Below are 12,807 nucleotides of genomic sequence, written 5' to 3' on the forward strand. Positions count from 1 at the left end.
CGGCTACGGAAACGGGGAGCTCGTACAGCGCTGCCGGGCATATTTCTCTCCAATGTCCGCTCACTGTGCAACAAACTGGACGAACTCCAGCTGCTGGTGGGGAGAGACAGAGACTTCTCCTCATCCTCCGTCCTGTGCTTTACGGAATCATGGCTAAGTGGATCGATACCAGATTCTGCGCTCCAGCTGGCTGGCTTCCAGCTGTTCCGAGCGGACCGGGACACGGAGCTCTCCGGAAAAACAAAGGGTGGAGGAATCTGCTTCTACCTCAACAACGGCTGGTGCAACGACGTAACGGTGATTCTACAGCACTGTTCGCCGGACCTGGAATCTTTTATCATTCACTGCAAACCCTTCTACTCCCCACGTGAGTTCGCTTCATTCATCCTGGCCGGAGTTTACATGCCGCCGCAGGGAAACGTGCAAGAGGCACAGCGGACCCTCGCCGAACAGATACGGTGTGTGGAGCGGACCTTCCCGGACTCTTTAGTTATTGTACTCGGGGATTTTAACAAAGGAAACCTCAGCCACGAACTTCCTAAATATAGACAGTCAATTAAATGCCCTACTAGAGAGAAGAGCATTCTGGACCACTGCTACACAACAATCAGCAGGGCCTATCACGCCGTCCCTCGAGCTGCACTGGGAAACTCTGACCACGTCATGGTTCATCTGATTCCTCATACAGGCAGAGACTAAAGCTCTGCAAACCTGTGGTGAGGAAGTTCAAGAAGTGGACCAGTGAGGCTCTGGAGGATCTACGGGCGTGCTTGGACTGTACTGACTGGGATGTCTTCAGGACTGCTACCAACAGCCTGGATGAGTACACAGAGGCTGTAACTTCCTACATCAGCTTCTGTGAGGACAGCTGTATTCCATCCAGCTCCAGGGTGAGTTATAACAACGACAAACCCTGGTTCACAGCGGAGCTCAGGAAGCTAAGACTGCAGAAGGACCAGGCATTCAGGAGTGGGGACAAGGACCTGTACACAGAGTCAAAATACAGGTTTAGCAAGGCGGTGAGAGATGCTAAACGACTGTACTCTGAGAAACTGCAACAGCAGCTCTCAGCAAACGACTCTGCTTCTGTCTGGAGAGGGCTCAGGCAGATCACCAACTACAGGCCCAAATCACCCCACTCCATGAACAATGTGCTTCTGGCAGACGAGCTCAATGAGTTCTACTGCCGCTTTGAAAGACAATGGAGCAGTCTTGAGACAATCCCCCACAGCCCCATCAACAAGCCACAGACCATCAGCCCACCCTCCCCCAGCCCATCAGGGGCTCACACCTCTGGAGCACCCTCCATCTCCTCAGCGACGACCCTCGCCATCCTGGAGAGAGACGTCAACAGGCTGTTTAAAAAGCAGAACCCCGCAAAGCAGCGGGCCCGGACTCCGTCTCCCCTCCACCCTGAAGCACTGTGCTGACCAGCTGTCTCCGGTGTTCACCGACATCTTCAACACCTCCCTGGAAACATGCCACGTTCCAGCCTGCTTCAAGGCCTCCACCATCATCCCCGTCCCCAAAAAACCTAAGATCACAGGACTCAATGACTACAGGCCCGTCGCCCTGACCTCTGTGGTCATGAAGTCCTTTGAACGCTTTGGTCCTGTCACACCTCAAGACCATCACCGACCCACTCCTGGACCCCCTGCAGTTCGCCTACAGAGCCAACGGGTCTGCAGACGACACAGTCAACATGGCCCTTCACTACATCCTCCAGCATCTGGACTCCCCAGGAACCTACGCCAGGATCCTGTTTGTGGACTTCAGCTCTGCTTTCAATACCATCATCCCGTCCCTGCTGCAGGACAAGCTCTCCCAGCTGCACGTGCCCGACTCCACCTGCAGGTGGATCACAGACTTCCTGACCGACAGGAAGCAGCACGTGAGGCTGGGGAAACACGTCTCAGGCTCCCGGACCACCAGCACAGGTTCCCCAAGGCTGTGTTCTTTCCCTCTGCTGTTCTCCTGTACACCAACAGCTGCACCTCCAGTCACCAGTCCGTCAAGCTCCTGAAGTTGCGGATGACACCACCCTCATTGGGCTCATCTCTGGTGGGGACGAGACCGCCTACAGGTGGGAGACTGACCACCTGGTGACCTGGTGCAGCCAGAACAACCTGGAGCTCAACGCTCTAAAGACAGTGGAGATGGTTGTGGATTTCAGGAGGAATGCAGCCCCACCCGCCCTCTCATCCTGTGTGACTCCCCCGTCGACGCTGTGGAGTCCTTCCGCTTCCTGGGCTCCATCATCACCCAGGACCTCAAGTGGGAGCTGAACATCGGCTCCATCACCAAGAAGGCCCAGCAGAGGATGTTCTTCCTGAGGCAGCTGAGGAAATTCAACCTGCCAGGGAGAATGATGGTACAATTCTACACGGCCATCGTTGAGTCCATCATCTGCTCCTCCATCACCGTCTGGCAGCCACAGCCAAAGACAAGTGCAGGCTGCAGAGCATCATCCGCTCGGCCGAGAGGGTTATTGGCTGCAATCTGCCTTCCCTCCAGGTCCTGTTCACTTCCAGGTCACTGAAGCGGGCCAGAAAGATTGTCGCTGACCCCTCCCACCCTGGACACTCCCTGTTCGAGTCCCTCCCCTCTGGGAGGAGGCTGCGGTCCATCAGGACAAAGACCACCCGCCACACCAAAAGTTTTTTCCCGTCGGCAGTCGGGCTCATCAATGGAGCCCGGATCCCCCACTGACTGACTGTCACCCCCAGGACTACCACCTCTTCTTCCACCTTCCTCTCTCCTCCTTCTTCCCGCTCCTTCCTCTTCCTCCTACTCCTCCTTCTTCTTCCCTCCTGGAGGCCTCCTCCACACACGTCACTTTAACATGCACTTTAACTTGAGGCCTCCTCCACACACATGTCACTTTATTTACATGCACTTTAACCTAAACACACGCCACATGTAACATACACTTTTAACTAAAACACACATCACTTGAAGCACACACCCAAACACTTTCACATTATTGTTGTCTTTCTGTCGTGATGATTGTTGTTTGTCATGTCCAAATGTTGCACCTACTGCCAAAAAAATCCTCGTTTGTGTAAACATTCCTGGCAATAAAACTGTTTCTGATTCTGATATACCATTTAAATTATTTGTATTTCATTTGAACCTCTGCACTAATGACAGTTGTCTCGCTAATGGTCTAGTTCAGGGATCAGGAGCCTTTTTGACTGGGAGAGCCATAAATGCCAAATATTTCTAAATATTAGGGATGCACCGATCTGATCGGCGCCGATCCATATCGGCCGATATTCCCATTATCGGTTTTGATCGGCGTTCTCAAAACGGCCGATCAAACCGATCGATCAGATGACGTAACATCTGCGAGAACTATCAGACGTTTCAATCGCCGCACCGCCAACGGAGACGATGCGCCCGGCGAGGGCCGCAGAGTGAGAGGTCCACGAGGGGATCCTCACGCAACGAGCGGCGTCCCCGTCCTCCGAGTTGAATCTCTGGGTCAACTCAGCCGACTCTCACATGTCTGCCCCTATAGACTGATGTTGACGGTAAATGCATTCGATCAGGAGCGCGCGAGGGTTTTGATAAAGTTAGCGGAAGGATTTAAGTGACAACATCCGGTTTTGCAAAGTTAGCGGATAGAACTACGTGAAACAACATCCGTTTATCAAAATAAGATGTCGACAAATCATACACGAACATATAAAAGTAAACAATGAACTGATTTTGTATCTTTATAGATCGTTTCTGAGATTTAGCTTAAATTATGCTAACATTAAAACATTGTTACTGTACCAAGGAAGAGTTTATAAAAATAAGTCAGACTTTTGTATGTTAAGAAAAGTCCTGTTTATAGATTTCCCCAAGAGTTCCAGGAAATGAATAATGCAGATGTGTTCCATACATATCTGAAATCCCCTACAATAGCAATCAAACAATTTTAATGTATCAATTAGGACAATTTTCAAAGTAAAAGTCCTAAATGTTTAAAGAAATCTGTAATTTCTTTAATGTTTGAGGTGCTTTATATATGTATTTCCTCATATTCCTAGGCAATAATACTACACAGTAAATAGAATGCTTCAATCAACACCGTGATCGGTGATCGGTATTATCAGATCGGCAGATACTGATTTCGGTGATCGGCACCAAAAACCTGATCGGTGCATCTCTACTAAATATATTTCATTGAGAGCCATATAGTATATTTAACGTATAATAAATTAAATATGTCTTGCTTTTAATGTGACTTCTGGTGCTGCATGATGCTACGGGGGGCTGCAGGTGACTTTTTATTTGCTCTGCCCCGATGCGCGCACACACGCCGGCATCGGAGCTCTGCGGTGCGCGAGACGGCAAGCGGAGAAGTGTTAACGCGACATGTAGAGACAGAGTGACATGCTGCTGTAGAGACGATCAATAACAGACGTTTAGTTTAATAAACAAAGACGTCTTTAAGAAAGGGACCTTAAATTACTTATGCTGTAATCTGGCGCGATAGAGAAAATTACAGTGGCGTTGCGGGGATTTTTCTTTTTTTAAACTCAAGCGAGCCATAGGCTCCCGACCCCTGGTCTAGTTTATAGGTAAATTCAAGGGTCCTCACAGTAACTCGACATTTGTTCCCCCTGTTCTTAAAGCCTGCATTACAGTTAAATAAGAAAGCTTATTTCCTCTGTCTAATTTTAAGAATCAACTAGTTCCTTGTTAGTTAGCTTGTAACGACTGCAGATGTTGAAAACCGGAAGATGACCGTTGGCTGTCCTCATAAGTGCTTTGTGTTGTCTTTCTGTTCCCCAGACCATGGCCATGTGATGTTATCATTGCGTTGCATTTCGACAAGTAAAAATCAGTGCAGTTGCAACACAAAGCGCAACCCCAAAACAACTATTGAGTCAAATATTTCAATGTTTATGAATGTAGGACTTTATGCAATGCTCTGTTTTGAATTCTTCTAAATTGTGCATTCATTTATAATTTTGAGACACAAAAAAGTGCTAAGTAATAGCTTGTCCATTTCAAAGTTGTTGTATTACAGACATTGTTGGCCACCCGTACCTCCCTCTTGCTCAGCAGCTGTCCAGACATGCAGTGACTTTGGCAGCAGCTGTTGCGTTTTGTACGTGTACGCCACGCATGTACTTGTTCTGCATGGTGCGTCTGAGAGTGAGTGGGTGTGTTTGTGTGTGTCTGTGTGTAGCTATGGTAATCGCAGCATTTTGCAGCCAGAGAGATTCTTTCCTACCACAATGCCGTAGCTCCTCCCTCTAGCTCCATACAAAAAGTGAAAAAGCACTCCCGCCTCAGATCTTACCTGGCCCGGGCGAAACACGACCGGCTTCTGTGTGTCGCCATTGGTAACGGCGCTCTTCAGAGAGCGGATACAGTAAAGTCATGGTTCTGAGGTGCTTGCAGGCAAACAGCAGTTTTGAGGACGAGTGGACAGCTCTGAGCGGCCGCCATCGCCACACAGGGTTCACACAGCGACAGCCGACTGGACAGACAGGTAGACGATCAGGGAAACGGACTCTTCGGATCATGTCGAATCTTTATCATGCGTTTGGAGTACATCTTGCCTCGGCGACTGCTTTTTGTCTCATGGACAGCTTTTTGTGCTGAGGGTTATTCTACCCAAAACAACTTATTTGGGTTTTTCTGTATGATTTGAATGATTGTTTCTTTTCTTCCTCCACTGGTGTCCACCTGTGTCAATGATGTTGCATTCCCAGGCACATTTTTCTCCAGTTTATCTTCCCGCTCCCTGACCGTTGCGCCTTCTCTTCCCCCAGAAGCTCTCCACCGGCCTTTCGGCCTGGACTCGGCAGCGCTGACGGAGGCGGTGCGCTGGAGCTCCAAGGAGAACCTGCTCGGGGCGGCCGAAAGCGACCCGAACCTCTTCGTTGCACTTTATGACTTTGTCGCCAGCGGAGACAACACACTCAGCATCACTAAAGGTAAACAATAGTGTAGCACTCATTTCTTTTCTCTGATTCAATTTAAATTGATTGCAACAACTGTTTATGTTCACGGTGTTTGCCTGTTGACTGGCTAATGACGTAAACTTATGACAAAAAAAAGGGGTTTCATGTCCTGAAACGAGACTTGAAAAACGTGTTCTTCAGTCGATTGTTTTCCATGCATCATCACTGAAGGTTGGGTCTTGCTAAGCAATACTGTTGACATTGGTAAATTCCTGGAGGCAATCCCTGTGATTGGCAGATCAGTAACTCCCAGCTGAAAGAATGTTTGATGAGTAAAAGTACAGTTATGCCAGAGGAATGTTGTGTGTCAATAGAACTTCGTCAACCGTCACTATAATCGCACCCTGTCGTGACATCAGCCCGTATCTGACCCCCAGCCAAAAGCTTTCTTTGTCAACCGCCTAATCCCCTCACATCCGTCTTTCACACTACACTTTACTTCTTTTACACCACATGTTTGTTGACTTTATCATCCACTAGTCCAGAGGTAGAACAATGATGATATTTATTTGTCCCGCAGTGGGGAAATTTCAAAAATCACAGCAGCGGTGCATCAAATGAAAATAAATATTAAAAAACACACACAAAAATACGAAAAAACTAATACTAATAAATATACAGGGGGAAAATAAAGTAAAGTGCTGAGTAAAGTAAAGTGCCGAGTTTGCCAGGATCTCCAGCGATCTACTGCAGTGTGTTGTGCAGCCTGACAGCAGCAGGAAGGAAGGACTTGTGGTTCCTCTCCCTCAGACACCGGGGAGGAATCAGCCGGTGGCTGAAGGAGCTGTTCAGAGCTGCGAGTGCATCCTGCATGGGGTGGGAGGTGTGGTTCATCAGGGACGAGAGCTTTGCCATCATCCTCCCGTCCCCCACCACCTCCACAGTATCCAGAGGACACCACAGCACGCTGCTGGCCTTCTTTATCAGCTTGTTCAGCCTCTTCCTGTCAGCCGCATCAATAATATCAGAGCGTGTGACAAGGAAATGTTGTCTTGAGATGCAACCAGCAGTTAACTTGTCAAACATCTTTCCCCAGGCTTAAAATATCCCCATAATATTAGAGACAGCCAGGATTGTGTCCCCAACTGATCTAATGCATGAAACGTGGCAGAGTGTTCATTATCCATCGTTTGCAGACTTCCATGGCAGCTGCCTGGGATTGAAATGATGTTTAGACCCTGACTCATGGACTGAATCTGAGGTTCCTGCCCACATGCGAGCACATGTGCACTCCGAGGCTCCGTTGCACTATTCCTATCTGCCCGGCTCATCAGAGAAGGGAGTTAATGAGCACAAGTCTGTGGCTAATCTTTGTCTCTTTTCTGTGACAGGCTGAACCAGCCTAGGCCAGACTAGGACCAGGCAGACATGGCTCCCAGTGTGTGAGGCAAGGAGGCACTCAGTGTTTCCACTCCCTCTGTACTTACAGACACAGAGGAGACTGTTGGATTGGTGGGCTGGATGTGGATAACCATCTCTGGTTTTAATGGAGTTCTGTGGATAGCCAGCCTAGTGGGTCACTTTAAGAGCGAGACCAGCAGCTCTAGTTGCTGGTTATGCTAGTGGGCCATGATTGACTGACTGACTGACTGGGCTTACTGTAGTTAAATGTGTGTGTGTGTGTGTGTGTGTGTGTGAAGGCATGCAACAGAGTCCTGCTAGCTGCATTACGATCCACTTCAGCCCTGTGTGAAAAGCTGGATATCTTAATTTTGACGTTTTAGTTCCTTTGTCTATCAAATGACAAAAATAGCTTTTTGTGAGTATTATAAACTAGATGGTGTTCTGTCGTCTCATAAGCCTTTTGAATGCATTCATATGTTCCTTCACCTAGACTTCCTGGATCAGATATGATTGTCTCATCTGTATCCAAAGCAAGACGCACACATCGTACTTTGTGTGTAAAGCTTTGAGTCTGACGGAGAGATAATTGGACTGGAAGACAAATTAAGCTTGTGATAGAAGAGCAGTGGAAGGTAGATCCACCTTCCCAGGCAGACTTGGCCTCTGCTTTCTGCCGAACCATCACTCCCAGAAAAGTCTCTGCCCTGTTTCTTGTCATCCTCCAATCCTCCATGAGACTGACGGGACTGATCGCTGCGTCATTAAATGTTATTTACACTGATGGGTCTCTTCCCCCCCCCCCCCCCCCCGTCCTGTTTCCAGCACAGAACCGCTCTGCCCACTCATGTCGTCTTCAGCGCTGATGTCAGAGATAAAGGCAACAGACCAAGTCACTACATGTCTGGGTTCGCCGAGCCCTCTCTGACAGATATGCAGTTCACCCAACCCAGGCTTTTGATGTAGTTTTAATGAGAGGCATGTCAAACACATGACTCCTCTCTCCTGTGTGGGACCTGTTATTAACCAACGCTGGGACCTGATAACTATCTTCTTTGTTGAGTCTCTGTAAGGAATCTGAGAGAAAAATGAATGAAATCCTGTAATCAGCGTCAGATATTTAATCATAAAACATAAAAACCTTTTCTTTTAAACTCATGATTAGAGATTCATCAAACTGGCTTGCAGGGTTTACTCAAGTACTGACTAGCTTTACTCCATTGGGCATTTTAAGCGTACACATGGGTGAGATAAAGGCCATGACAACTCGTTAACCACCAGTCCACGCTGCCACTGACCACGAGATCAAGTCTTGACCCCCCCCCCCCCCCCCACTATGTCCAGGTGAGAAGCTGCGTGTGCTGGGCTACAACCAGAATGGAGAGTGGAGTGAAGTGCGCTCTAAGAACGGCCAGGGTTGGGTGCCCTCCAACTACATCACGCCGGTCAACAGTCTGGAGAAGCACAGCTGGTACCATGGGCCTGTGTCGCGCAGCGCCGCCGAGTACCTGCTCTCGTCCCTCATCAACGGCAGTTTCCTGGTCCGGGAAAGCGAGAGCAGCCCCGGACAGCTGTCAATTTCTCTTCGCTATGAGGGGAGGGTCTACCACTACCGGATCAACACCTCCTCGGATGGAAAGGTAGAGTGAAGAATAAAGTGTGGTTGTGATTGAGAGAATGCTTCATCTTTTCTGATGGTTGGCGTTAGAACTTTGAGAGCATTTATTAACTCTGTCCCTCTCCCCATCCTTTCCCATTGTCCTCGCCCACCTCACCCTCAGGTGTATGTGACATCTGAGAGTCGTTTTGCCACTCTGGCCGAGCTGGTCCATCATCACTCCACTGTAGCCGATGGCCTGGTCACCACCCTGCACTACCCAGCACCCAAATGTAACAAGCCCACAGTGTATGGTGTGTCCCCCATCCACGACAAGTGGGAGATGGAACGCACGGATATCACCATGAAGCACAAGCTGGGAGGAGGCCAGTATGGAGAGGTGTACGTGGGAGTGTGGAAAAAGTACAACCTAACGGTGGCTGTCAAGACACTCAAGGTAAGAGCCCCCTCCTGGCATAGTTTATTGTCACTGAGCTTTATTGTGGGAAGCTGGTTTGTAAAAGTGGTTATGGATCGCCACCTGCAGGCAGACCTTGGTAATACACATGCAGCATGTTACTTGTTCCCAGCTGCCATGTCTTTCCTACCCACTGATAACAATGCTTCTTTTCTTTTTGCTTTTTTGTTCATTTCCCATAATGACAGGAGGATACCATGGAAGTTGAAGAATTTCTGAAAGAAGCAGCCGTTATGAAGGAGGTTAAACACCCAAACCTCGTTCAACTACTTGGTAAGTGTTTATGAACACGGATTCTACGTCACTGTGCCTCGACACAACCAAACCAATTTTCATACTATATTCATCTCAATATATTCTAAATCCCTCTTACGCTGACTTTGTCAGACACATTCACTCTTGGTGGTTGTTGGCACCTTTATTCAAACTGCTGCCTCTCCCACAGGTGTGTGTACGCTGGAGCCTCCGTTCTACATCGTAACAGAGTACATGCCACACGGCAACCTACTGGACTACTTGAGAGATTGTGACAAGGAGGAGGTGAACGCTGTGGCGCTGCTCTACATGGCCACACAGATCTCCTCTGCCATGGAATACCTGGAGAAGAAAAAATTTATACACAGGTGAGGGGATACTCTCGATATGTGTGTGTGTGTGTGTGTGTTGCCTAATTTGTCAGAGTAATCTAATTCTCTCTTTCCCCTCCTTTCTCTCCCTCTCTTCTCCTCACCTTCCCTCCCTCAGGGATCTCGCAGCGAGGAACTGTCTGGTCGGGGAGAATCACGTTGTGAAGGTTGCAGACTTTGGCCTGAGCAGGTTGATGACGGGTGATACTTACACGGCTCACGCTGGGGCCAAGTTCCCCATCAAATGGACTGCACCAGAGAGCCTCGCATACAACACCTTCTCAATCAAGTCTGATGTCTGGGGTGAGCAATAGATGCGTGTACATTCATATAAAGTTGTTCCTCTCTTGTAGCTCATTCTTCCATTTGCTAATGTTTTGATCCACTTCCTTACAGCATTCGGGGTGCTGCTTTGGGAAATCGCCACCTATGGCATGTCTCCATACCCTGGAATCGATCTCTCTCAGGTCTATGACCTCCTGGAGAAAGGTTACCGCATGGAACAGCCCGAGGGATGCCCACCCAAAGTCTATGAACTCATGAGAGCATGTGAGTAGAATCCATCATTCCTGCCTTTTGCTTATTCACCACGTGGTTGCACGAAAGTGGAAGGACATGAATAGACGTCGACGGCTTTGGGAAAGTTGGTTTGGGCGTTAATCTTTCCTAGATGCTTGTCGAAACCTTTGTCATATCACATTTTGCAGCATTCCCTTCCATATCCTGTAATTCAAATGAAGAAAACAGACTTGCAAACAATAGTCTGGAATTACAGGTTCTGTGAAAGACCTGATTGTTAGACTCTTATATAGTCGTCAAATTCGGTACTGGCCTTTACTAACACCTCTTTTTGTCTGACTCTTTCAGGCTGGCAGTGGAGCCCATTGGACCGGCCTTCGTTTGCGGAGATCCACCAAGCCTTTGAAACAATGTTCCATGACTCCAGCATCTCTGAAGGTAGAGTAACATGCACTTTATTCTCAGAAGTCTTTTGTGGAGCTCAAAACCTGCATTCATTCAGTTTATTTTGTAGAGGCCATTATCACAAATTACAAATTTGCCTCAGAGGGCTTTACAATCTGTACACATACGACATCCCTGTCCCTGGACCTCACATCGGATCAGGAAAGACTCCCAAAAAACCCTTTCACAGGGGAAAGAATTCATAAAGCTTCTGAACTCCCTCCTCTAAAGGAGCTGAACACGCAAACTCTCGTTCATATCTCTTCATGCAGAACGCTGACACTTAACTTTGCTCAGCAGCTGCCTTGCGAGACGGCTGGGCAATTTTATATAAGTTACAACTTTATTAATCTCTGTTAAGAAACCGTGTAATTGGAGCAGCATAATGTATAAAATAGGGTAACGTGCAACATTTTGAACATAAAATGTTTAACTAACCACAAAATAAATGTTTGTTGAATTGTGACTGCCTCCTAATAGTTTGAATCTTGTGTTGTACATTGCAGAGGTAGCAGAGGAGCTCTGTAAGACGGCCTCCTCTGGTCACGGCGGACCACTGCACCCTTTCAGTCACGACATGCCCCTGTTGCCTTCCAAATCTCGCACACTCCACAAGCACACAGAAAACAAGGAAAACATTGAGGGTGGACTCGACGGACGATCTGACCATGGCACGCACGGTCACTCAGGTACAGCCAGCCATGCCTACCTTTCTTCCAACCAGTCAGATGCACCAGATTATTATTCTGCAGGTATTCCAGAGAACGTCGTTTCACAGTGTCTACTGCGGCGCCGCCAAGCCCGGCGCTTGAAAAGAAGGGCCGTCATTTTTCCTGACCAACTGACCACTGGTGCCGGCATCTGTCTAGAAGCCAGTGCTGTCTCAAGGCAGAGCTGCAAGCACAGCCTGCCGTAGTCCCTTACCCTATAACTGTTTCAGCACTCGGAAGTATTTTATTGCTAATGCTCTAAGTTTCTGTTTATTCAGCCCTGAAACTTAAGTGCTCCGGTCCATGTCATCCGACACCCATTAAAAGATGTTAAAGATGAAATTATAAAATATAAATGTGATCATGTGATTCAGGAGGTCACGCCAGGTCGACCACACACACAAATTTATTGAGTGATCAATGAAAACCGTTTTTTGTTATTTATGTTTTTGTCATATTCTGTCTTGTCCTATTTGTTGTATTCCTGTTATTCCCACATCCCATTCAAGAGTTGGTAACACGTCATGTATTCATATTTGCTAACCCCCAATATTAAATTTAAATAATGTCTGTTTGTCTTGTCTCGTTTAATTTATTGCATATTTATTTGTTTTTTATTGAAAATAAAATGTTTCATTTGTGTGTTTACTGTGAAGAAGATCGTCTGTCCCCGTCTTTTCTTTTTCTCACTTACTTCTGCTGCTGCTGTTTAGCTTTGATGTCTTGGACCATGAACATGATACATTAACAACAACTATTCACTATTAAACTAAACGCTAGCCTTCCTTTTTTTTAAAAGTCAGAAATCAAATAAGAATTGTTACTGTAATGATGCAGAACATCAAGTGTACGTTTTGATATGAATGAAACCACAAAGATTGTAACCACAGTTATGACTTCATTTCCATGTCTAACGTGTTGTACTAATAATCCTTGTTTGTATGCATTTATATTTTCATGCAAACGCTATCATTGAAGAGAGAACCATGCCAAGTAAGAAATGCTGAGTTGGTGCCCTTACTCAGTTCACATGCAGTTTGTCGTTATATTGTGTTAGATTTATCTAATTAATTGTCTATTTCGCAAAGATTGTGCACCGTCCCCATGTGATTTAAACACCGGCAGA

The 12,807-nt window shown here is 47.3% G+C and overlaps 1 protein-coding gene across 3 annotated transcripts in view; it reads left to right on the forward strand.

Annotated features, from left to right (window-relative positions):
- abl2 (c-abl oncogene 2, non-receptor tyrosine kinase) overlaps nucleotides 1-12,807 on the forward strand; it is a 33,764-nt gene that overhangs the window by 15,678 nt on the left and 5,279 nt on the right. Inside the window, exons 1-11 of one of the 3 annotated variants that reach the window (XM_056414593.1) lie at nucleotides 5,248-5,491; nucleotides 5,775-5,939; nucleotides 8,652-8,947; nucleotides 9,089-9,361; nucleotides 9,571-9,655; nucleotides 9,828-10,005; nucleotides 10,127-10,311; nucleotides 10,405-10,557; nucleotides 10,876-10,965; nucleotides 11,478-11,660; nucleotides 12,660-12,674. In XM_056414593.1, the coding sequence (XP_056270568.1) occupies nucleotides 5,380-5,491; nucleotides 5,775-5,939; nucleotides 8,652-8,947; nucleotides 9,089-9,361; nucleotides 9,571-9,655; nucleotides 9,828-10,005; nucleotides 10,127-10,311; nucleotides 10,405-10,557; nucleotides 10,876-10,965; nucleotides 11,478-11,660; nucleotides 12,660-12,674 (1,735 nt within the window). In that variant the 5' untranslated portion in view covers nucleotides 5,248-5,379. Of the gene's footprint in view, nucleotides 1-5,247; nucleotides 5,492-5,774; nucleotides 5,940-8,651; nucleotides 8,948-9,088; nucleotides 9,362-9,570; nucleotides 9,656-9,827; nucleotides 10,006-10,126; nucleotides 10,312-10,404; nucleotides 10,558-10,875; nucleotides 10,966-11,477; nucleotides 11,661-12,659; nucleotides 12,675-12,807 lie in introns of those variants that run through there. The other 2 variants (XM_056414591.1, XM_056414592.1) reach the window with 2 other exon arrangements.

This window comes from Pseudoliparis swirei, chromosome 5 (genome assembly GCF_029220125.1).
Source record: "Pseudoliparis swirei isolate HS2019 ecotype Mariana Trench chromosome 5, NWPU_hadal_v1, whole genome shotgun sequence".
Taxonomy (NCBI): Eukaryota; Metazoa; Chordata; class Actinopteri; order Perciformes; family Liparidae; genus Pseudoliparis; species Pseudoliparis swirei.